This window comes from Trichogramma pretiosum, unplaced genomic scaffold, assembly GCF_000599845.2.
Source record: "Trichogramma pretiosum strain Unisexual culture from Peru unplaced genomic scaffold, Tpre_2.0 scaffold29, whole genome shotgun sequence".
Taxonomy (NCBI): domain Eukaryota; kingdom Metazoa; phylum Arthropoda; class Insecta; order Hymenoptera; family Trichogrammatidae; genus Trichogramma; species Trichogramma pretiosum.
The window spans coordinates 821,917-837,822 of NW_019641669.1; the positions used below are offsets into that span (position 1 = coordinate 821,917).

At 38.5% G+C, this 15,906-nt stretch overlaps 1 protein-coding gene across 1 annotated transcript; it reads left to right on the forward strand.

The window, feature by feature from the left end:
- The first annotated feature begins 8,852 nt into the window (after window positions 1-8,852).
- Window positions 8,853-10,565, forward strand: LOC106660038. The gene is made up of 5 exons (XM_014382849.1): window positions 8,853-9,027; window positions 9,252-9,508; window positions 9,608-10,068; window positions 10,135-10,261; window positions 10,533-10,565. Exons 1-5 carry the CDS (start codon window positions 8,853-8,855, stop codon window positions 10,563-10,565), a joined length of 1,053 nt encoding a protein of 350 aa, XP_014238335.1.
- The last annotated feature ends 5,341 nt before the right edge of the window (window positions 10,566-15,906 follow it).

Genomic DNA, 15,906 nt, shown 5'->3' on the forward strand with positions numbered 1-15,906 from the left:
GTCGTCTTCGTCGTCGAGCGTCGTCCTCCGTGTTGGCCAGCTCGCGCTCGACTTTATCCTTTTCATCGTTTTACGTAGCCCCTCGTGTGTGAGCTTTATATCGCTATCTACTACTGCTACTGCTATCTCAGTTAATCCTCGGGTAGCTGGTCCAGTCGTCGCGTACTATTACTGCTGCTGTTTCGTCGTAGTCGCCCGTCGTTCCAGCTGTGTTCCCTAACCAGCATTTCTTGCCATCCTTTAAAGCTCTACTCTCTTTCTATATATTCCTCTCTCTTCTTCACTCAATGTAGCACTGATTGGCCTAATTGGTTTGCCCAGTTAGTTAATCACTTTGACGGGGGAGAGAGAGAGAGAGAGACCGAGACGGCGAACAAGTGGAAGCTTGCGAGGCTACGAGCTTTTTGCGCATCCTGCAGCTGCTGCTACTACTCGTGGTGACACATAGAGAGAACTGAGAGAAAAACACTTGGTAGAGTTCAGCCCGGTTACAATCTGTCCGACGACACTCGCTGCCTTCGTAACTCGTTGAATTTATCTAATCACTCTTGGTTCTCATTATTATTTTTTTTCCATTCAGACTGATAAAAAAAACACGTCGCACTCAAATTATAACAATAACAATTTAACAACAACAATAACTGCAAAACAACAGGTAAGAACAGCAACAACACACTCTCACTCACTTATAGCACACACGCACGTGCGGTAATTCAGATACTGGGTCACTTATCCGGCAAGGCACCACTAGTCATAGATCATCAGGCCAGCTGTAAGATGCATTTTTTCTGCCTTAACCTCCCAACGTAATCCTGCCGAGCTTCTTCACCGAGCTTCGACCTTCTCGTTGTCTACAAAAACACTTCGATATACCTACGACGGCCCAGTGCAACAATTTCTGCAACTCTCGACAGGCAGATTTTTCAATGGAAATGTGGGCGAGGCGAGAGCATCACATAGACGTTGCGCGCCAATGTAATGATGTGCGTATATAACGTATACATATATTGTAAAACGCGATCGAGACGCCGACACACACAGTAGACGTGAACACTGGGCTACAGCCCGACGTACTGGCGTCGACTGCGCTCTCGGGGCGCCTCTAGGAGCAACGGCCTCGGCGCAAGCGCCTCGACGGCCTCTCTCGTTCTCTCTCTCGCTCTCACTCCCTCGTACTGCGCTCGCCTGACAGGCTGCCTGCGCTGCCTGCCTGCCTGCCTGCCACCCACCGTGACCTCGTCCCTTTACCCGTCATGTATACCCGAGCGACGCATTATATTGCGCTCGTTCGTATTTATAAGGGATGCCTGTCGCACTCGCGCGCGCGCGCTCAAAGCAGTGACAAAAGTCGAGTGAAAGAGCCTGCGTTTGACTCAAGTCCCAGACACCATAAGCGCCGTATGGCTTGACTCGTTTTGCCGCTCTCTCCTCCTTACGTACACCGCGCCCACTGCACCTCTGCCGAGAATTAAGATATTCAACGAGCGGCGACGATGCGCTTGGGATAGTAGGGATTTACGTTATTTGCTCGATGGCAAAACTAAATGCCACATTCTCGAGCTTATTTTAATCCCAAAGTTGTGCATTTACCTTGTCCTAAATATTGAATCAACCGTAGAATTTTCTTTAATCAAATTAAATTAACCCAAGAATTTACTTGAATTGTCATTCGTGCGCTCTTCATTCAGCGAATGAAGTGATATTTTCTCCTCGTTATTCTCTCTCAATATTTCTCGTTTTTCTTTTTTAATTTGCAAGAAAATAAAAATTCCTCCAATCTCGAAGAAAATACTCAGCGCTTTGCGTGGTTTAAAGTTCTTGTTCCGCTAGAGCTTTATAGACTATGACGAACATTTCAATTTCGCGTAGCGTGCGAGCGAAAATCAGCGCGAAATGATGCCTCTCTAAGACTTTGAAAATCTTAAAGGAGGCCAATCCATCGGGCAGAGAAAGAGAGAGAGAGGGAGAAAGAAAGAAAGAAAGAGAGAGAGAGAACTTGAAAATTTCTTGGCGGAAAACTTTTGAAAAAGAGAGTCGGTCTTAAAAGTCTGACGGCTCGGTTACCGTCGCTGTTCTCCGCCGTAAGCCCCGACGTCACGCTCACGAGCGAGCTAATCTCGGGGCGCGCTAAGAGGGCACAGGTACATATACATGAGCAATTCTCTAAATGAAACGCATTTTTGGAGGTAAAATCGCGGCAAATTTTTTTTTCAACCTACGCGGATACGGACCCCCGGGAAATGTTTTTGGGGGTCCTAGGAACATGTAACCACGTAGGAACCATTGAAATTTCAATAGTGCTTACTTTTATAGCTACTTTTGTGATTTAGAGGACGAAAAATCATGTTTTCTCGTAAATACGGCTAATTACTCAATCTCTAAGTCGCTGAAAAAGTATCAAAACTCATCTAAAAAAAATAACTGGCTACTGTGTTCGATAGAAAATTTTCTCAGCTTTTCAATGGTGGTATCAGATTTTCCGATAAATCGCACATTCACCCCGAAAATCGCCATCAAACAGGCCAACCTAAATATCTCGAAAAACTCGGTACGGAAAAAGTGATCTTTGAGGTTTAATTTCGATTTTTCCATTTGAAAATGAAATTTATCGAAAAATCTGACTACACCATAAGAAAGCTGAGGAAATTTCCTATCGAAAGCATATCTTTATTTATTTTTTCAGTGGAGTTACGAGCTAGTTTTGATTACAGCGAGCCGAAAACCTCGCGACCGAGCTGAATCAGCTCGGAAACAGAAAACAGCGAACAAACTAAAAGAAATTCCCATGCATAACATTGTAATTCGACTCAAAAAATAAATGAAGGTATGTTTTCGATAGGAAATTTCCTCAGCTTTCTTATGGTGTAGTCAGATTTTCCGATAAATTTCATTTTCAAAAGGAAAAATCGAAATTAAACCTCAAAGATCACTTTTTCCGTACCGAGTTTTTCGAGATATTTAGCTTGGCATGTTTGATGGCGATTTTCGCGGTGAATGTGCGATTTATCGGAAAATCTGATACCACCGTTGAAAAGCTGAGAAAATTTCCTATCGAACACAGTAGCCAGTTATTTTTTTTAGATGAGTTTTGATACTTTTTCAGCGACTTAGAGATTGAGTAATTAGCCGTATTTACGAGAAAACATGATTTTTGTCCTCTAAATCACAAAAGTAGCTATAAAAGTAAGCACTATTGAAATTTCAATGGTTCCGACCCCCAAAAACATTTCCTGGGGGTCCGTATCCGCGTAGGTTGAAAAAAAAATTTGCCGCGAATCTACCTCCAAAAATGCGTTTCATTTAGAGAATTGCTCACATACACACATATAACTAGAGCTATGTGAGTATGATATGTATGTGCCGCACCAGCGAATCGAGAGAGGGAAAAGTGCGCACACCAAGCGCATACACCACCCTCGCGCGTACACACGAATGCAAAACTATAACAGATAAATGGATGTGTGTAGTACGTGTGTGCTTGCCCGAACCTCGTGCGCCGCTATATAGGACCGGCTCGGACCTCAAGGACGCCCGCGTCCATTTCGCTCGGTCGATATTGCAGCTTTTCTACACGTGCATATGCATACGTGCGTGTTCGTGTGAGCGCGCGATCCAAGCTCGACCATCGTGCAGCGGTGCGGTTTAAATCTCGACTCGAAAATTCGCGATACCTGCAACACCCTAATATAATTATCGATTGCAGCTTGCTGTTCATTAATAACGCAATGCAGAAATCGCTGAAACAAATAATACAACGAAAATAGCTCATAGGATAGAAACGAATGCAAAGTTAGCGCGCACGCGTGAAGCTCGCACCGACGAAACTTAATGTATACGCGCAAGCTCGAGTGGTATAATAGTATATATTTTGAAGTAGCAAAGTTATCCTGCACCCAAACGTACACAATGAGCTGCGTATACGCCACTATACATGCGGCAGCAGCAGCAGCCGACTATCGGCGCTATCCGTCATTCGATAGGAGCCAAGTGTAATTATTTGATTATGCCAAATGAATACAGGCATGAATCAACGTATACACATCGTAATCAATCACAGGGATCTCTCTCTCTCTCTCTCTCTCTCTCTTCCTCTTGCGCTCGATGTTTGCGGGTACTCGAGCGTATTCGCTATATAGGATATTCATTCGCGAAATAGAGAGAGGGAGCGAAAGAGAGCGAAAGAGGGATGTGCGCACCACATGATTTCTCATCGTCGTCAGCGGCAGCGAGCGGTATACTAGCGCGACGGACGTTACGATGTTTCGGCATTAACTCTTACTTATTGTCTCGTTCGTCGTCCTTGTCGCCAAGTGACACGCATACTCGACTGCACAGAATTTACGATGCTCAGAGATCGTTAAAGCCTGCGAAAGTGCACCCCGAGCTTTCGCAAGTTTATATTCGCCTCCCTCTTCCCCCCTTCGCTCGCACGAGCTTCTCGAAATGCGCGCGCGAGCGCGAAAGCTCGTACGTTCCGCTACACTGAGCCTATTATTCTTGCGGTTGCAAATATTCCTCTTTGCGACTCGAGAGCTCTTTTCTCTTGGGTTAATTTTAGCAGCTCTCTCGCAGCGATAATGATTTTTTCCTCAACCATACCGTGCTCTATACTCTTTAATTTTATCTATTTTTCCTTCTCGAGTTTTTCACAGAGATACAGCGCGAATCGGTATGAAAATTTTTAGAGCGCATAATAAATGAATAAATACCCGAGCTTGGCTTGTAATAGAACTAAAAGCAAATTTCGCCAAGATAGTCAGTATAACACCCACAACGGCGTCTTAACTTTCTACGTCTATATCAGCTCTTTCAACAGCGTATCGCTATCTCGAGACGATTTCCTTCTCTGTCTCGAGCTTTGCGCACCGCCGAGTGATGATAAATTTCCGGATATGCAGGTGCGCCCTCAGCCGCTACTGCCGCTACGCTACTCGTAAAACTTCCTTCGCGCTTTTCCTTCTCCACACTCGCACTCACACTAAAACACTATCGAAATAATAAATCGGTTGCTAGTTTCTTCCGTTTTTTTCTTGGTTTGATCTTACTTATGTCGTTGAACATTATTAACTCGCACTTCCGCGCTAGTTTTTGTCTTTTCATCGATACATGAGCTATAATTTAGCTGCAGGGGCTTAATCTACGAGGAAATCATTTTTTTAGAAATAAACTTTTGATAGCTGACCCTCACAAAAAAATCACATTAAACAAACTTTACAACAAGTGTGCAAACAAAAATAAATTGCAATAATGCATAAATCAGCCGAAGGCTAAAAGTTTTATCATAGTTACTTAGGTGTTTACAAATGAGGTAAGATCGTTGCAATGAAATTCTGTAAGTCACTCAAAACTTGTTTTTACGCTTAGTTCGGACTTGACTTGAATGGCACGACTCTACAGTTTGAAAAACTTTGTATTTGATCTCTTGCGAAAGTGGAAAATCACAGTCCTTTTCGAGTAAAATTTAACTCCACCTGCTGCATTGTCAAAGAGGGGAAAGGAGAGAGAAAGAGCGAAAGCGAGTTGATGGGCAAGAGAAAAAGAAAGTTCAAAGTGTAGAAAATCTTGAGTCGCCTCCGCTTACAAAAGAAAAGTCGCATACGTTTGCTCGCGTGAAATGCAACTTCGCGCGATGATCTGACACTGCCACTACAGCGGGAAAAGCCATTTAAGAGATCATTTGAAAGAAGAAACACCGATTTAAGTGAATTGAAGGAACACTAATTGCTTTACTGTTGTTTCTCTCTTACGAACTCTTTCTTTTGCTCTCCTTGAAATGAATTCCTTTATTGCTACTGAATTGAGTCTGCTAATCCGTTCCATGAGACTTTTCTCGTGTAATTTAACAAATGAGTGATAATAAAAAGTTTTTACCATACAAGCAGTGTCAAGACCATTGTATTACAATTTCAAAATTGATCTATGATTTAATTTTTTGACATTTCCATGGAATAAAGATTCCATTCACAATTATTGAATGAGTGAACCATCCTTCAAATTTTTCGAAAAATTCTATTTTATGCTGTTTTGCTCTCGAAAACATCTTCAAACGCAAGCTCACAAGAGTTAGACATACTTTTTAGGGTCTTAATTATTGAATAATCTTAAGTATAAAACATTTGAGTAATTGAACGATCGCAATAGCCATTAAAATATTAAAAGCACAATGAAAGTATAAAAATAATGGGACTTCTTTCTTCTCACATCGCTGAAGAATAATTGATTGAGGCATTCACTCTTCGCTACATACACTAAAATGGAAAATCGTTTGAGGTCACCACAAAGTAAGTTAAAAATGAAAAGAAAGAAGCCCAAGTGCATAAGAATGTAGGTACCTTCCAACGTATGACTATACTTTGTGTGAAACGAAACCATTTATTCATCTTCATTGTAAAAAAATCAAATCATGTTCATTAGCATATTGCGTAGTTACAAGGATATGTAATAGAATATATTCAAAGTCGAAGTTGAAAGAGTCCGAAAATTATCGTCTCTGTAACATGTAAGACAGATTTTACGATATTAGATTGTGATTTGAATATCTATCATTTTCATTATTGATTCAGAAAAGATGTTATTGAGTTAACAGCACATATTATAGTCTATAACATCGAATAGTTCAAAATCGAAACACAGGAAAAATAAGGATAATTTTTTACTTTGAGTGATTTAAAATTTTTCAGACAATAATTGTCTTAACTTATGTGGCAACGAACTTCAAAAATAATTTGGATTTATCAGTTCATAGATTTTATAAATAAATAATTATACCCTGATGACACCCAAGAGACACGTTTTCAAACTAATCTGCACAAGCTCCTGTAAAAATCTCAAGAGAGTAAACATGCTATAAACTTAGCTATTTTGAGAAAAATGGAAGAATTAGTATACTAAGAACCATTTGCGCAGTCTACCGTTTCAAGAAATAAAGGGTTATTGTACTTTTGCTTCACTTGATGCGTATATCAACCTTGTTGCTATTAAATTTTCCGTCAGAATAATAAATAGGTAACATAAACTATCACTGATGTGCTGGACTAACTTTGCTGGTTTGGTTAACTTTACTTCTTTTATTACCCTGCTATTTCCATCTAATTTTTGTTTGTTTGCTTATATTATTTAGTAATCTGTAATTTTTTATTGCAGGCGCCAGCCATGAGCAGATTGTCCGGGAGACTATTCGTTCTTCCTATGGTCAGCTTCACCTGGTCCCACGAAGTTGCAACAATTATCGCCATAGGAGAAACCTACGAGAGAAGAGGCATTCGCGCAGAATTGAGATGCTCCGATGCTGCTGCCAAATGAACAACTGATGGCTCAGTCCTTGAGTACAAATGAGTAGCAAGAATTATGTTATTTAATTTCTTTATTCGAAAAATTATCAGCTCCAGAAATGTGATTACACGTATTTCGACCCACAAAAGTATTTTGCACTTACAAAATACAAAAATCTATAAAATTGTTAGAGTATTTGAAGAGGGTGCAAAAAACTGTATCACATAACGTAAAATTTCAGAAGAAAACTCTTTACCAGTGGAACAAGAAACATTTTTGGGATAGGTTTTAATTTTGAGCATTACCGGGGGGTTTAAATTATTACTATCAAAAAATAATGTTTAAACGAGAGGTAAAAATGTACGAACGGCCATTCAAGTTGAAAAATATTTCAGAAAAGGTAACATTATGTAGGAAATTACCCTTACTAAATGCTGAAGCTTCGTTCTTTCTCTTTTGGCTTCCGAAAATGAATCTATGCGGTATCTAGTAGTAACTTATGAACTTCTGTTTGTACTTTTCAAACATTGTGCACCGGCGAGCTCGGAGCGAGCAGAATTTTTTTAAAAAATAAGAGATGATCTTTCATTAAATACATTTGGCAATGAATTGTGATATCCCCACTAACGTCGAGACCCCTGCGTGCGTCCCCACTCAAACGACGTGCACTGCTGCACTCGTCCCCATCTCGTGGCATCAGCCAATCAGCGCGTGGTGTGCTGTGTACATAAGCGAGCCACTTTGGCCGACTGAGTGAGTCGTCTCTCGGTAGCCAGCCAGAGCACATCGACTCTCGTCTTCGCGTTCACGGCGACGAGCACTCGAGAGTTTTGACCTAGGACCTCTTCTAAGTAGTGAACTTGGTTAAATTACTAAATACTCGCCTCATTATTTCAACACCTTTCCCCACCTTTTGACTTTTCAAACTTCCGACTCGGCCGCCAGGTGGCGCGTCGCCATTGAAAAGTCGTGCCTGCAAGAGAAAGGGTCGTTATGCGTTCAACGAACCATACTTCTTCCGAGGTTCGGTAACGCGTTCGGCAAGTCGTTTCGCAGTAAGAAAAATAAACTGATATACTCTTTCTGTGCACGTGCACGTGATGTACGTCTAATGGAATGCCGGCTACGCCTGAAAGTCGTGCACTTATACGCCATTAAACGCACACTCTAGCCATGCCATTCGGACATGCAAATTGACTGCGCAATTAAAACGCACTTACATTGTCAATCAAGATGTATCCAGACTCGGCATACCTGTACTGCTCTGCATTAGAACTCGCGCAAGTTTTTTCTAGTTAAGTCGCTGATATTACAGGCAAACTTCCGTAGTCGCTCCGAGAGATACCCTAGTGGGTATTGGGAAGTAATGCGAGCGCGTGGAGGGGGAAAAAATCCAATATGTCCTCTATAGCCAAGGAGCTTATACACGGTGGCTCATGGGAGCATTGACGTTTTTTAAAAATTCAATTAAATTTACGCTAAAATGGAGTTGGAAAACAATAGTAGTGATATAAAAAAAAAGTTTTTCTATTTGTGCGGTTCCTCGGTGTCTAAAAAAGTCAACAGATCCGGGAATAAGCATGCACGTATTTCCGACTCGTGGTAAATTGAAGGTTACGGTAGCAGACCACTTCAACAATAAGCGGTTTGTTGACAAACTTAATGCTTGGTTGCAAGCAGTTAATCTTAAGGAGATTTGCAAAAATGATTGTGTTTGCAGTCGACATTTCACTGGCAACGATTTTTGTGTTCCAGGTAAGATTTCTTAATAAACAGAATACTGAAAACATTTAAATTTGAATAAATTAATTGAAAATACTACTTTACAGCTGAACATGCAGTCATAAGGTGATTGAGGAATATATCAATCCCCTCTTTATATTTACCTGGCCAAGGATCATCTAAAACTATGGAAGCAAAGGAAAAAAGAATAGAGAGATATCAGTTAAAACCAAATAAACAGATAATTGAGAAAATAGGCACTGAGAGCGATACACTTAAGAAAGCTGAACTTCAAGATGCCAAAAAAATTTGTGAAGATTTATTGGAAAATCAAAATTCAAGCGGACCTCAGTATTTACACTTTGAGCCTGAAGTCAATATGGTTCAAGAAGTTTATGAAGCAGATGTTTGTGCATCTGATGAAAGTAAATGTAAATTTATGGAGTTCCTTACAAGTGAAAAGAAGTTAAGTGCCGCCACTGGAATTGAAAATTTTGATATTTTCAATACCATTGTTAAGTGATATGTGGAAGTTGTTGGTAATAGATTTGAAGACCACAAGACAGTGATGAAGACAAGAGATAGAGTGTTATTAACATTTTGCATGCTGTAGCAAAATCTGTGCTACAGCTTCTTAGCTATTATTTTTAATAGTGTTAGTGAACAACGGTGTCAAAGAATATTTACTGAAACTTTGGTTACGTTGAGTAAAGTTCTAAAAGGGTGTATTCGATGGCCATCTAGAGATGAAATAAGAAAAAATATTCCATTGTGCTTTGAAGATTTTGAAGATACTCGTATAGTGTTAGATTATACAGAAATTTTCATTCAAAATCCAAAAGAAATTTGTTGTCAGATCATTGCATACTCCTACTACAAAGGAAATGTAACCTTAAAGTTTATGACAGGTGTAACTCCAGCAGGGGATATTTCTTTTATAAGTAAAGTGTATGGTGGTAGGACGAGTGACTCTAAAATATTTGAACAGAGTGAGCTGATGACTTTGCTTCAACCTGGAGACTATATTATGGTAGACTGTGGATTTCTGATTGAGGAATTATACCAAAAAAACCAGTGACAATGTATTAAGCCTCCTTACTTAAAAGGACAAAAACAATTTAATACTGCCAATGCCATTAGAACTCCTAAAGTTGCCAAAGCTCGGGTCCGTGTGGAGAGGTCGAATCAAAGAATAAAAGCTTTTGAAGTTTTAGGTTCAACAATGCCTTCCAACCTTGTTCCATTTGCAGAAGATATCATGACAGTGGTTTGTGCGACAGTGAATTTGAGCTCTCCAATATTGAAAGATGATAAATTTTTCCAAACTAATGTATAAGAGTGAATTATATATTGTAATTATATATTGTGAATGAATTTAACTTGACTATTTTAATATTTATACTTTCCTTTTGGTCAGTAATATTGCACATCATATAAAAGAAATAAAGTGGTATTATTTAACCGTAAAATTGTTTATGTTTATTTTATGTTTATTTTATGTTTTTTTAGGTTTATTTTATGTTTTTGTGTTTATTTAGGAGCTTCATATAAAAATGGTTTTGGTTGATTAGATGGATGGATAGGAAATCCAGCTTGATTAAGGGATTCACTTGTCTAAAGAATGGATTGTGGTATGAATGCGGGTTTGAAAATAGCATGAAGTAATTGGTTGGTATGAGTGCAAAGCTGTTCATTATTAATTTTTAATTAATCAATAAAAAATTTCAAAATATTAAAAAAATCTTTGTTGAACATAAATTAAAACATACCATGAGATGTTGAAGCTATTGAAGAAGCAGGTGCGAATTTATAAATGGTCGCTAATGGAAAACCTGTAAATATTATTTGTAATTGGTTAAAATGGTAAAATATTAAAAAAAATTTTGTTGAACATAAATTATAACATACCATGAGATGTTGAAGCTATTGAATCTATTGAAGCTATTGAAGAAGTAGGTTGTCGGTAGCAGAGGGATGATGCCAGGAACAACATATCGTGTGGTTGTTGAAAACTATTTGGAGCTTGAGCTCCCGAGCCAGACGGTAAATTGTTCTCTTTGGAAAAATTCTTACGGAAGCTTTTCTCCATATTATTCCATGTTGCTTGGATTTCTCCCACTGAAAAATAAATGTCAAAGAAATTAATTAGTATTTAGGTTATTAATTAATTGATATACATTAGTTTTTTATCAGAAGTCTTGCATGATAAAAATGAATTTTAATTAATTAGTCATTGGGTTATTAATTAATTTATATATATTACTTTATAGGTTTTGTTAGAAGTACTTGGACGATAAAATATGATGAAAAATTATGCTACGCGCCTCCTCCTTCAGAGATCACATGGTAGTATCCTTAGATGTGCACTGTTACCACACTTTTAAAGCAAAGAAAAAGTTGCCCGCTGCCGCCACTGCGCCTCGCGCCCCGCCGAGCGAGCTTCATTCCTTTTTTGTGTGTCGGTGTGACCACGCGACTTAACCTATAGTGCGAGTAGTTTTTTCTTTCAGGATGGGAAGGAAATCTAGAAAACGTCGACACTCATCATCATCATCATCAGAGGTCGATGAGTCTCATCAACTGATAGCCAAGCAGGTTTGGAAAATTCTCAGGAGGAAGATGAAAAAGAAGGAAAGAAAACGTTCGCGGTCTCGTTCTTCTTCTAGCAGCTCAGACGAGTCGACTCGTAAGTTGAACTCACAATGTAACATTCGTGCAGCCTTGCTGCGATCAATCAAGAGCTCACGAAGTCTTCGAGACCGTGCGGCTTGTTATTTTATGTTTGCGTGGAGGTCTAACCTCGCACACAAACTTTTATATGCTCGGTGATAGTCGTAGAAGTTTAACCGCTCGACTGATATTATTATATATAATATGTGTAGGAATTTCGCACGCATTATTCTGCATCACCGTACGTCGCACAGGCTCTAACCTGACGACGTCGTATATCTATTATACGTAAACAGTTCAGGCGTTGCGTCAGATAAGAATATCTTATCTTGGGTCAAAGGGCTAAAAATTCCCTTTAAATCTCGACCTACCCAGCTGTATTCTCAGCCTGAACATACACACTCTGAGAGAGAAAAAGCCATTATTTCCACTAAAATTACTGAGCTCTTAGAAAAAAGAGCAATTTCAGAATGTAACCCGACTACGGGCCAATTCTTGTCTTTGATTTTTGTTATACCGAAATCAAATGGTTCTCACAGGTTGATTCTGAATCTCAAAAAGTTTAACGAGGTTGTGGAAGCGTCTCACTTTAAGATAGAGAGTCACAAAACTGTCATCAGCTTGTTACAAAAAGATTATTTTATGGCATCTATTGATATCAAGCACGCGTTTTACTCAGTACCGATCCACGAATGTCATAGAAAGTATTTACGCTTTCAATATGAAAAAAAGCTTTATGAATTTAATTGTTTATTATTTGGCTTGAACGTAGCTCCGTGTTTTTTACTAAATTATTGAAGCCTGTAGTTTCATTTTTAAAAAAATTAGGTATTCTGCTCATAGTATACATTGATGATATTTTATTAATTACAAAAGGGCCGCGAGAATGTGCTACAGCTTATAATTTATAATCAAACGAACTTACCTGTAAGTGAAGTTCGATTTGAATTATACTAAATCCTTGATCGAGTAATTTAAGAAGTAGTACATCGTTATTCGATGGACTTCACACGACTATTAAGAGAGAAAAACAAAAGCCTCTCTCGATATCGCGGGCGCGCCGATATAAGTTCATTTTTTAGAGAAGTTTAATCGCTATAGTGGGGTAGGGAAAAAATATAATATATGTTTGTGTGTATAAATGGGTGGGTGTAAATTACTCGATCAAGGATTTAGTATAATTCAAATCGAACTTCACTTACAGGTAAGTTCGTTTGATTATAAATTATACTTCAATCCTTGCTCGAGTAATTTAAGAAGTAGTTGTTTAGAGATTTATAGCGATTAAATTTAATCACACGAGTGACATTTAAACTTTGGAATTAAATGTATAAGCACACTTTTTTTTTTTTTTTTTATTCCTTTTAATTACAGGATAATAACAGGAAAAAAACCAAGAAGAACAAGTGTACATGTAACTGTACTGAATGTAAAAATTGAAATTGAAGTAATTATGATAGAATTGCATTAACAAATTCATTATCTTTCATGATGGGCTTATTATAAAATCTCGCAAAAACAGATGACTTTTCAGTCCATCCTGCAGTCGCTTTAATCACACTCACATTTACACCTTTGCTACAAGCCTTACTAGTGGCAGCGTGTCTCGTAGAGTGACTCGAGAAAACAGAAATATCAATTCCACTATCACTCAATATCTTTTTAATCCACTGACTTAAGGTCTGAGACGATACGGGTTCGAAAGGTTTTTTACTTGAAATGAATAATTTCTTATGTTCTGCTCTTAGATTTTTTGTTTTGTCTATGTAAATATGAAGCGTAGAAGCGACACAGAGCTCTGGATTATCTTTGAAAAAAGGCAATTGAAGTATAGGTTGTGCTCTACCAGGTGCAGATGTTTTGATATAAGTTGGAATTTCTATTTCTATTTTCCCCTCTCTCTGAATAATATTTTCTAATTCAATTGACGCTAAAGTTTGAACTCTTTGAGATGTGACAATGGCTAGTAATGTAACTAATTTTTTGCCCAATTGGTCTAAAGATAACTGTTCCGATGGAAGCCAATGTGACAAATGTTCTAGCACAATGCTCACATCCCATGTGCGTAAATATTTCGGTTTAGTCGGACGGATGCGATTAACGCCACGAAAAAATACATTTAAAAGCTCATTATCGCTGATACTATAATTTAAAATGCGAGCAATAGCAGCTTTGGCAGAATTAAGGGTACCATGTTTTGCACCAGAGTTAAATTTAGCGGTCAAATATTCAATTATTACAGCAACTGGAGCAGAATAGTAACAAACATTCCTATTTTTACAATAAGCTACCCACTCTACAAGTACGGAGGCATATTGCTTAATTGTGTTGATAGCCAATCCTTCCATCAGTATCGCAGTCGCTTCTTCAGACATGCCCTTATTTATATACGACTGCCGGATAATCTCCCTGCCAGCAACGTAAGTTGGTGAGCCAGAGGGTGAGTTTTTGGCCTACAAGGTGATAACAGTAAATTTATATTAGGTTTTAAAAACAAAGGATCGCCAATCAACAGTTTTTTGAAAATTGGAAACCACGTTTGTGATGTCCAGTAAGGGACGATTACAACGCCGCAAGCTTTATCAAGTATGATCTTTCGCAACACTTTAGCAATGATCGCAAAGGGAGGGAAAGCGTAGAAATATACATTCGCCCACGAAATCGTGAATGCATCGATAAATTCTGCATCAGGATCTCGATACCATGAGCAGTACCGATTACATTTCGAATTAACTCGACTCGCGAATAAATCTATATTCGGTGTACCGAAAATGTGCACTACGCGTTTAAAAGCGTAGCTTGAAAGCTCCCACTCGGTGTCGATGTTTTTAACACGCGACTGAGCGTCCGCCTGTGTATTATCACGGTCAGGTATATAAGACGCGTACAACTATAAAGACCTTTGTTCACACCATTGCCAAATATCACGCGTTAATTTGTTGTATTTTAAGTGTCGCGAACCACCCATTTTATTAACATACGAGACAGCTGTTGTGTTATCGACTCTTAACAATATTTCACAGTTAACACGCGATCGAACAAAGAACTTAAGACCCAGGAAGACTGCAAGCAGTTCCAAGTAATTGATTGAATGCAATTTTTCTTCCTTTGTCCAAAACCCATGGATATTCTCTCCATCGCACGATGCGCCCCAACCGGACAGAGAAGCGTCGGTATAAATTACAATATCAAATTTGAACTTTCGAATACGTCGAAAACTTGTCATAACAATCTGTTTCCACCATTCAAAATCTTCAAACGTTGCACGTGATACACTCATATTCCGCTCATAATTACCAAAACTGGACTCTAAAGCTGCAGCTTTATCGACCTCAAAATTTTTCGTATATAACATACCTTACTCTACGCCATAAAAAGCTGAAACTAGTAATCCCTGTAGTTTGGCATAATCGCGAATGTTGTAATTTTTATTAAATTTGAAGCATTTAATTTTATTAATAATTCCCAATTTTCTTTTTTCGGTTAACTCTACGCAATATTTCATAGAATCGATAATAAACCCTAAAAATTTGCATCGTATAGAAGGAATCAGGCTGCTCTTTTCATAGTTAATGACAAATCCAAGTTTAGTTAACAGTTGGATAGTTTTATGTAGGTTTTTCATACAATCATCAAACGAACATCCATAAATTAACATATCGTCGAGATAAACATTCGATCTATAGCCGTTAGATCGTAGAAACGCAAATACAGGTTTTAGTAACTTAGTAAAAACGTAAGGACTAAGCGAAAAACCAAACGGTAAAGTTGTGAACTGAAATAACTTTTTGTTGAAAACAAAACGAAAAAATTTTTTACTATCTTCCGATAATGGTACGAGGAGAAAGGCGTCCTTTAAATCCTCCGTGCACAAATAATCTCCATGATTCAAAATTCGGCACGCAGATCTGATATCCTCCATTTTGAAATGAGGTACATTTATAAATTTATTGAATTGGATTAAATTTAAAATGAAACGATGTGAACCATCTGGTTTTTCCTTTAGAAAAAACGGCGAAATAAATTCTCCATCCTCGTGCTCACATGACTCAATCGCACCAATACATAATAAGCGTTCGATCTCTTTCATGACATTGGCATTCTCAACGTGCGATCTAACTTTTTCGACAGGAACGTACTTTTGAAACAATGGGTAATCTGGAACTACACTGTAGCCTTTAACGCAATTCAGTACAAACAAGTCGTCAGTGAAACGTTTCCAATTGTCGAAAAATTTAGATA

Bases quoted from the DNA above. Each gene is read 5' to 3' on its own strand.
- LOC106660038 (XM_014382849.1), top strand. From the start codon at position 8,853: ATGCACGTATTTCCGACTCGTGGTAAATTGAAGGTTACGGTAGCAGAC. The intron at 9,509-9,607 runs GTTAAGTGATAT...TGCATGCTGTAG, and splicing joins TTGATATTTTCAATACCATT to CAAAATCTGTGCTACAGCTT. The intron at 10,262-10,532 runs GTTTGTGCGACA...GTGTTTATTTAG, and splicing joins CAGAAGATATCATGACAGTG to GAGCTTCATATAAAAATGGT.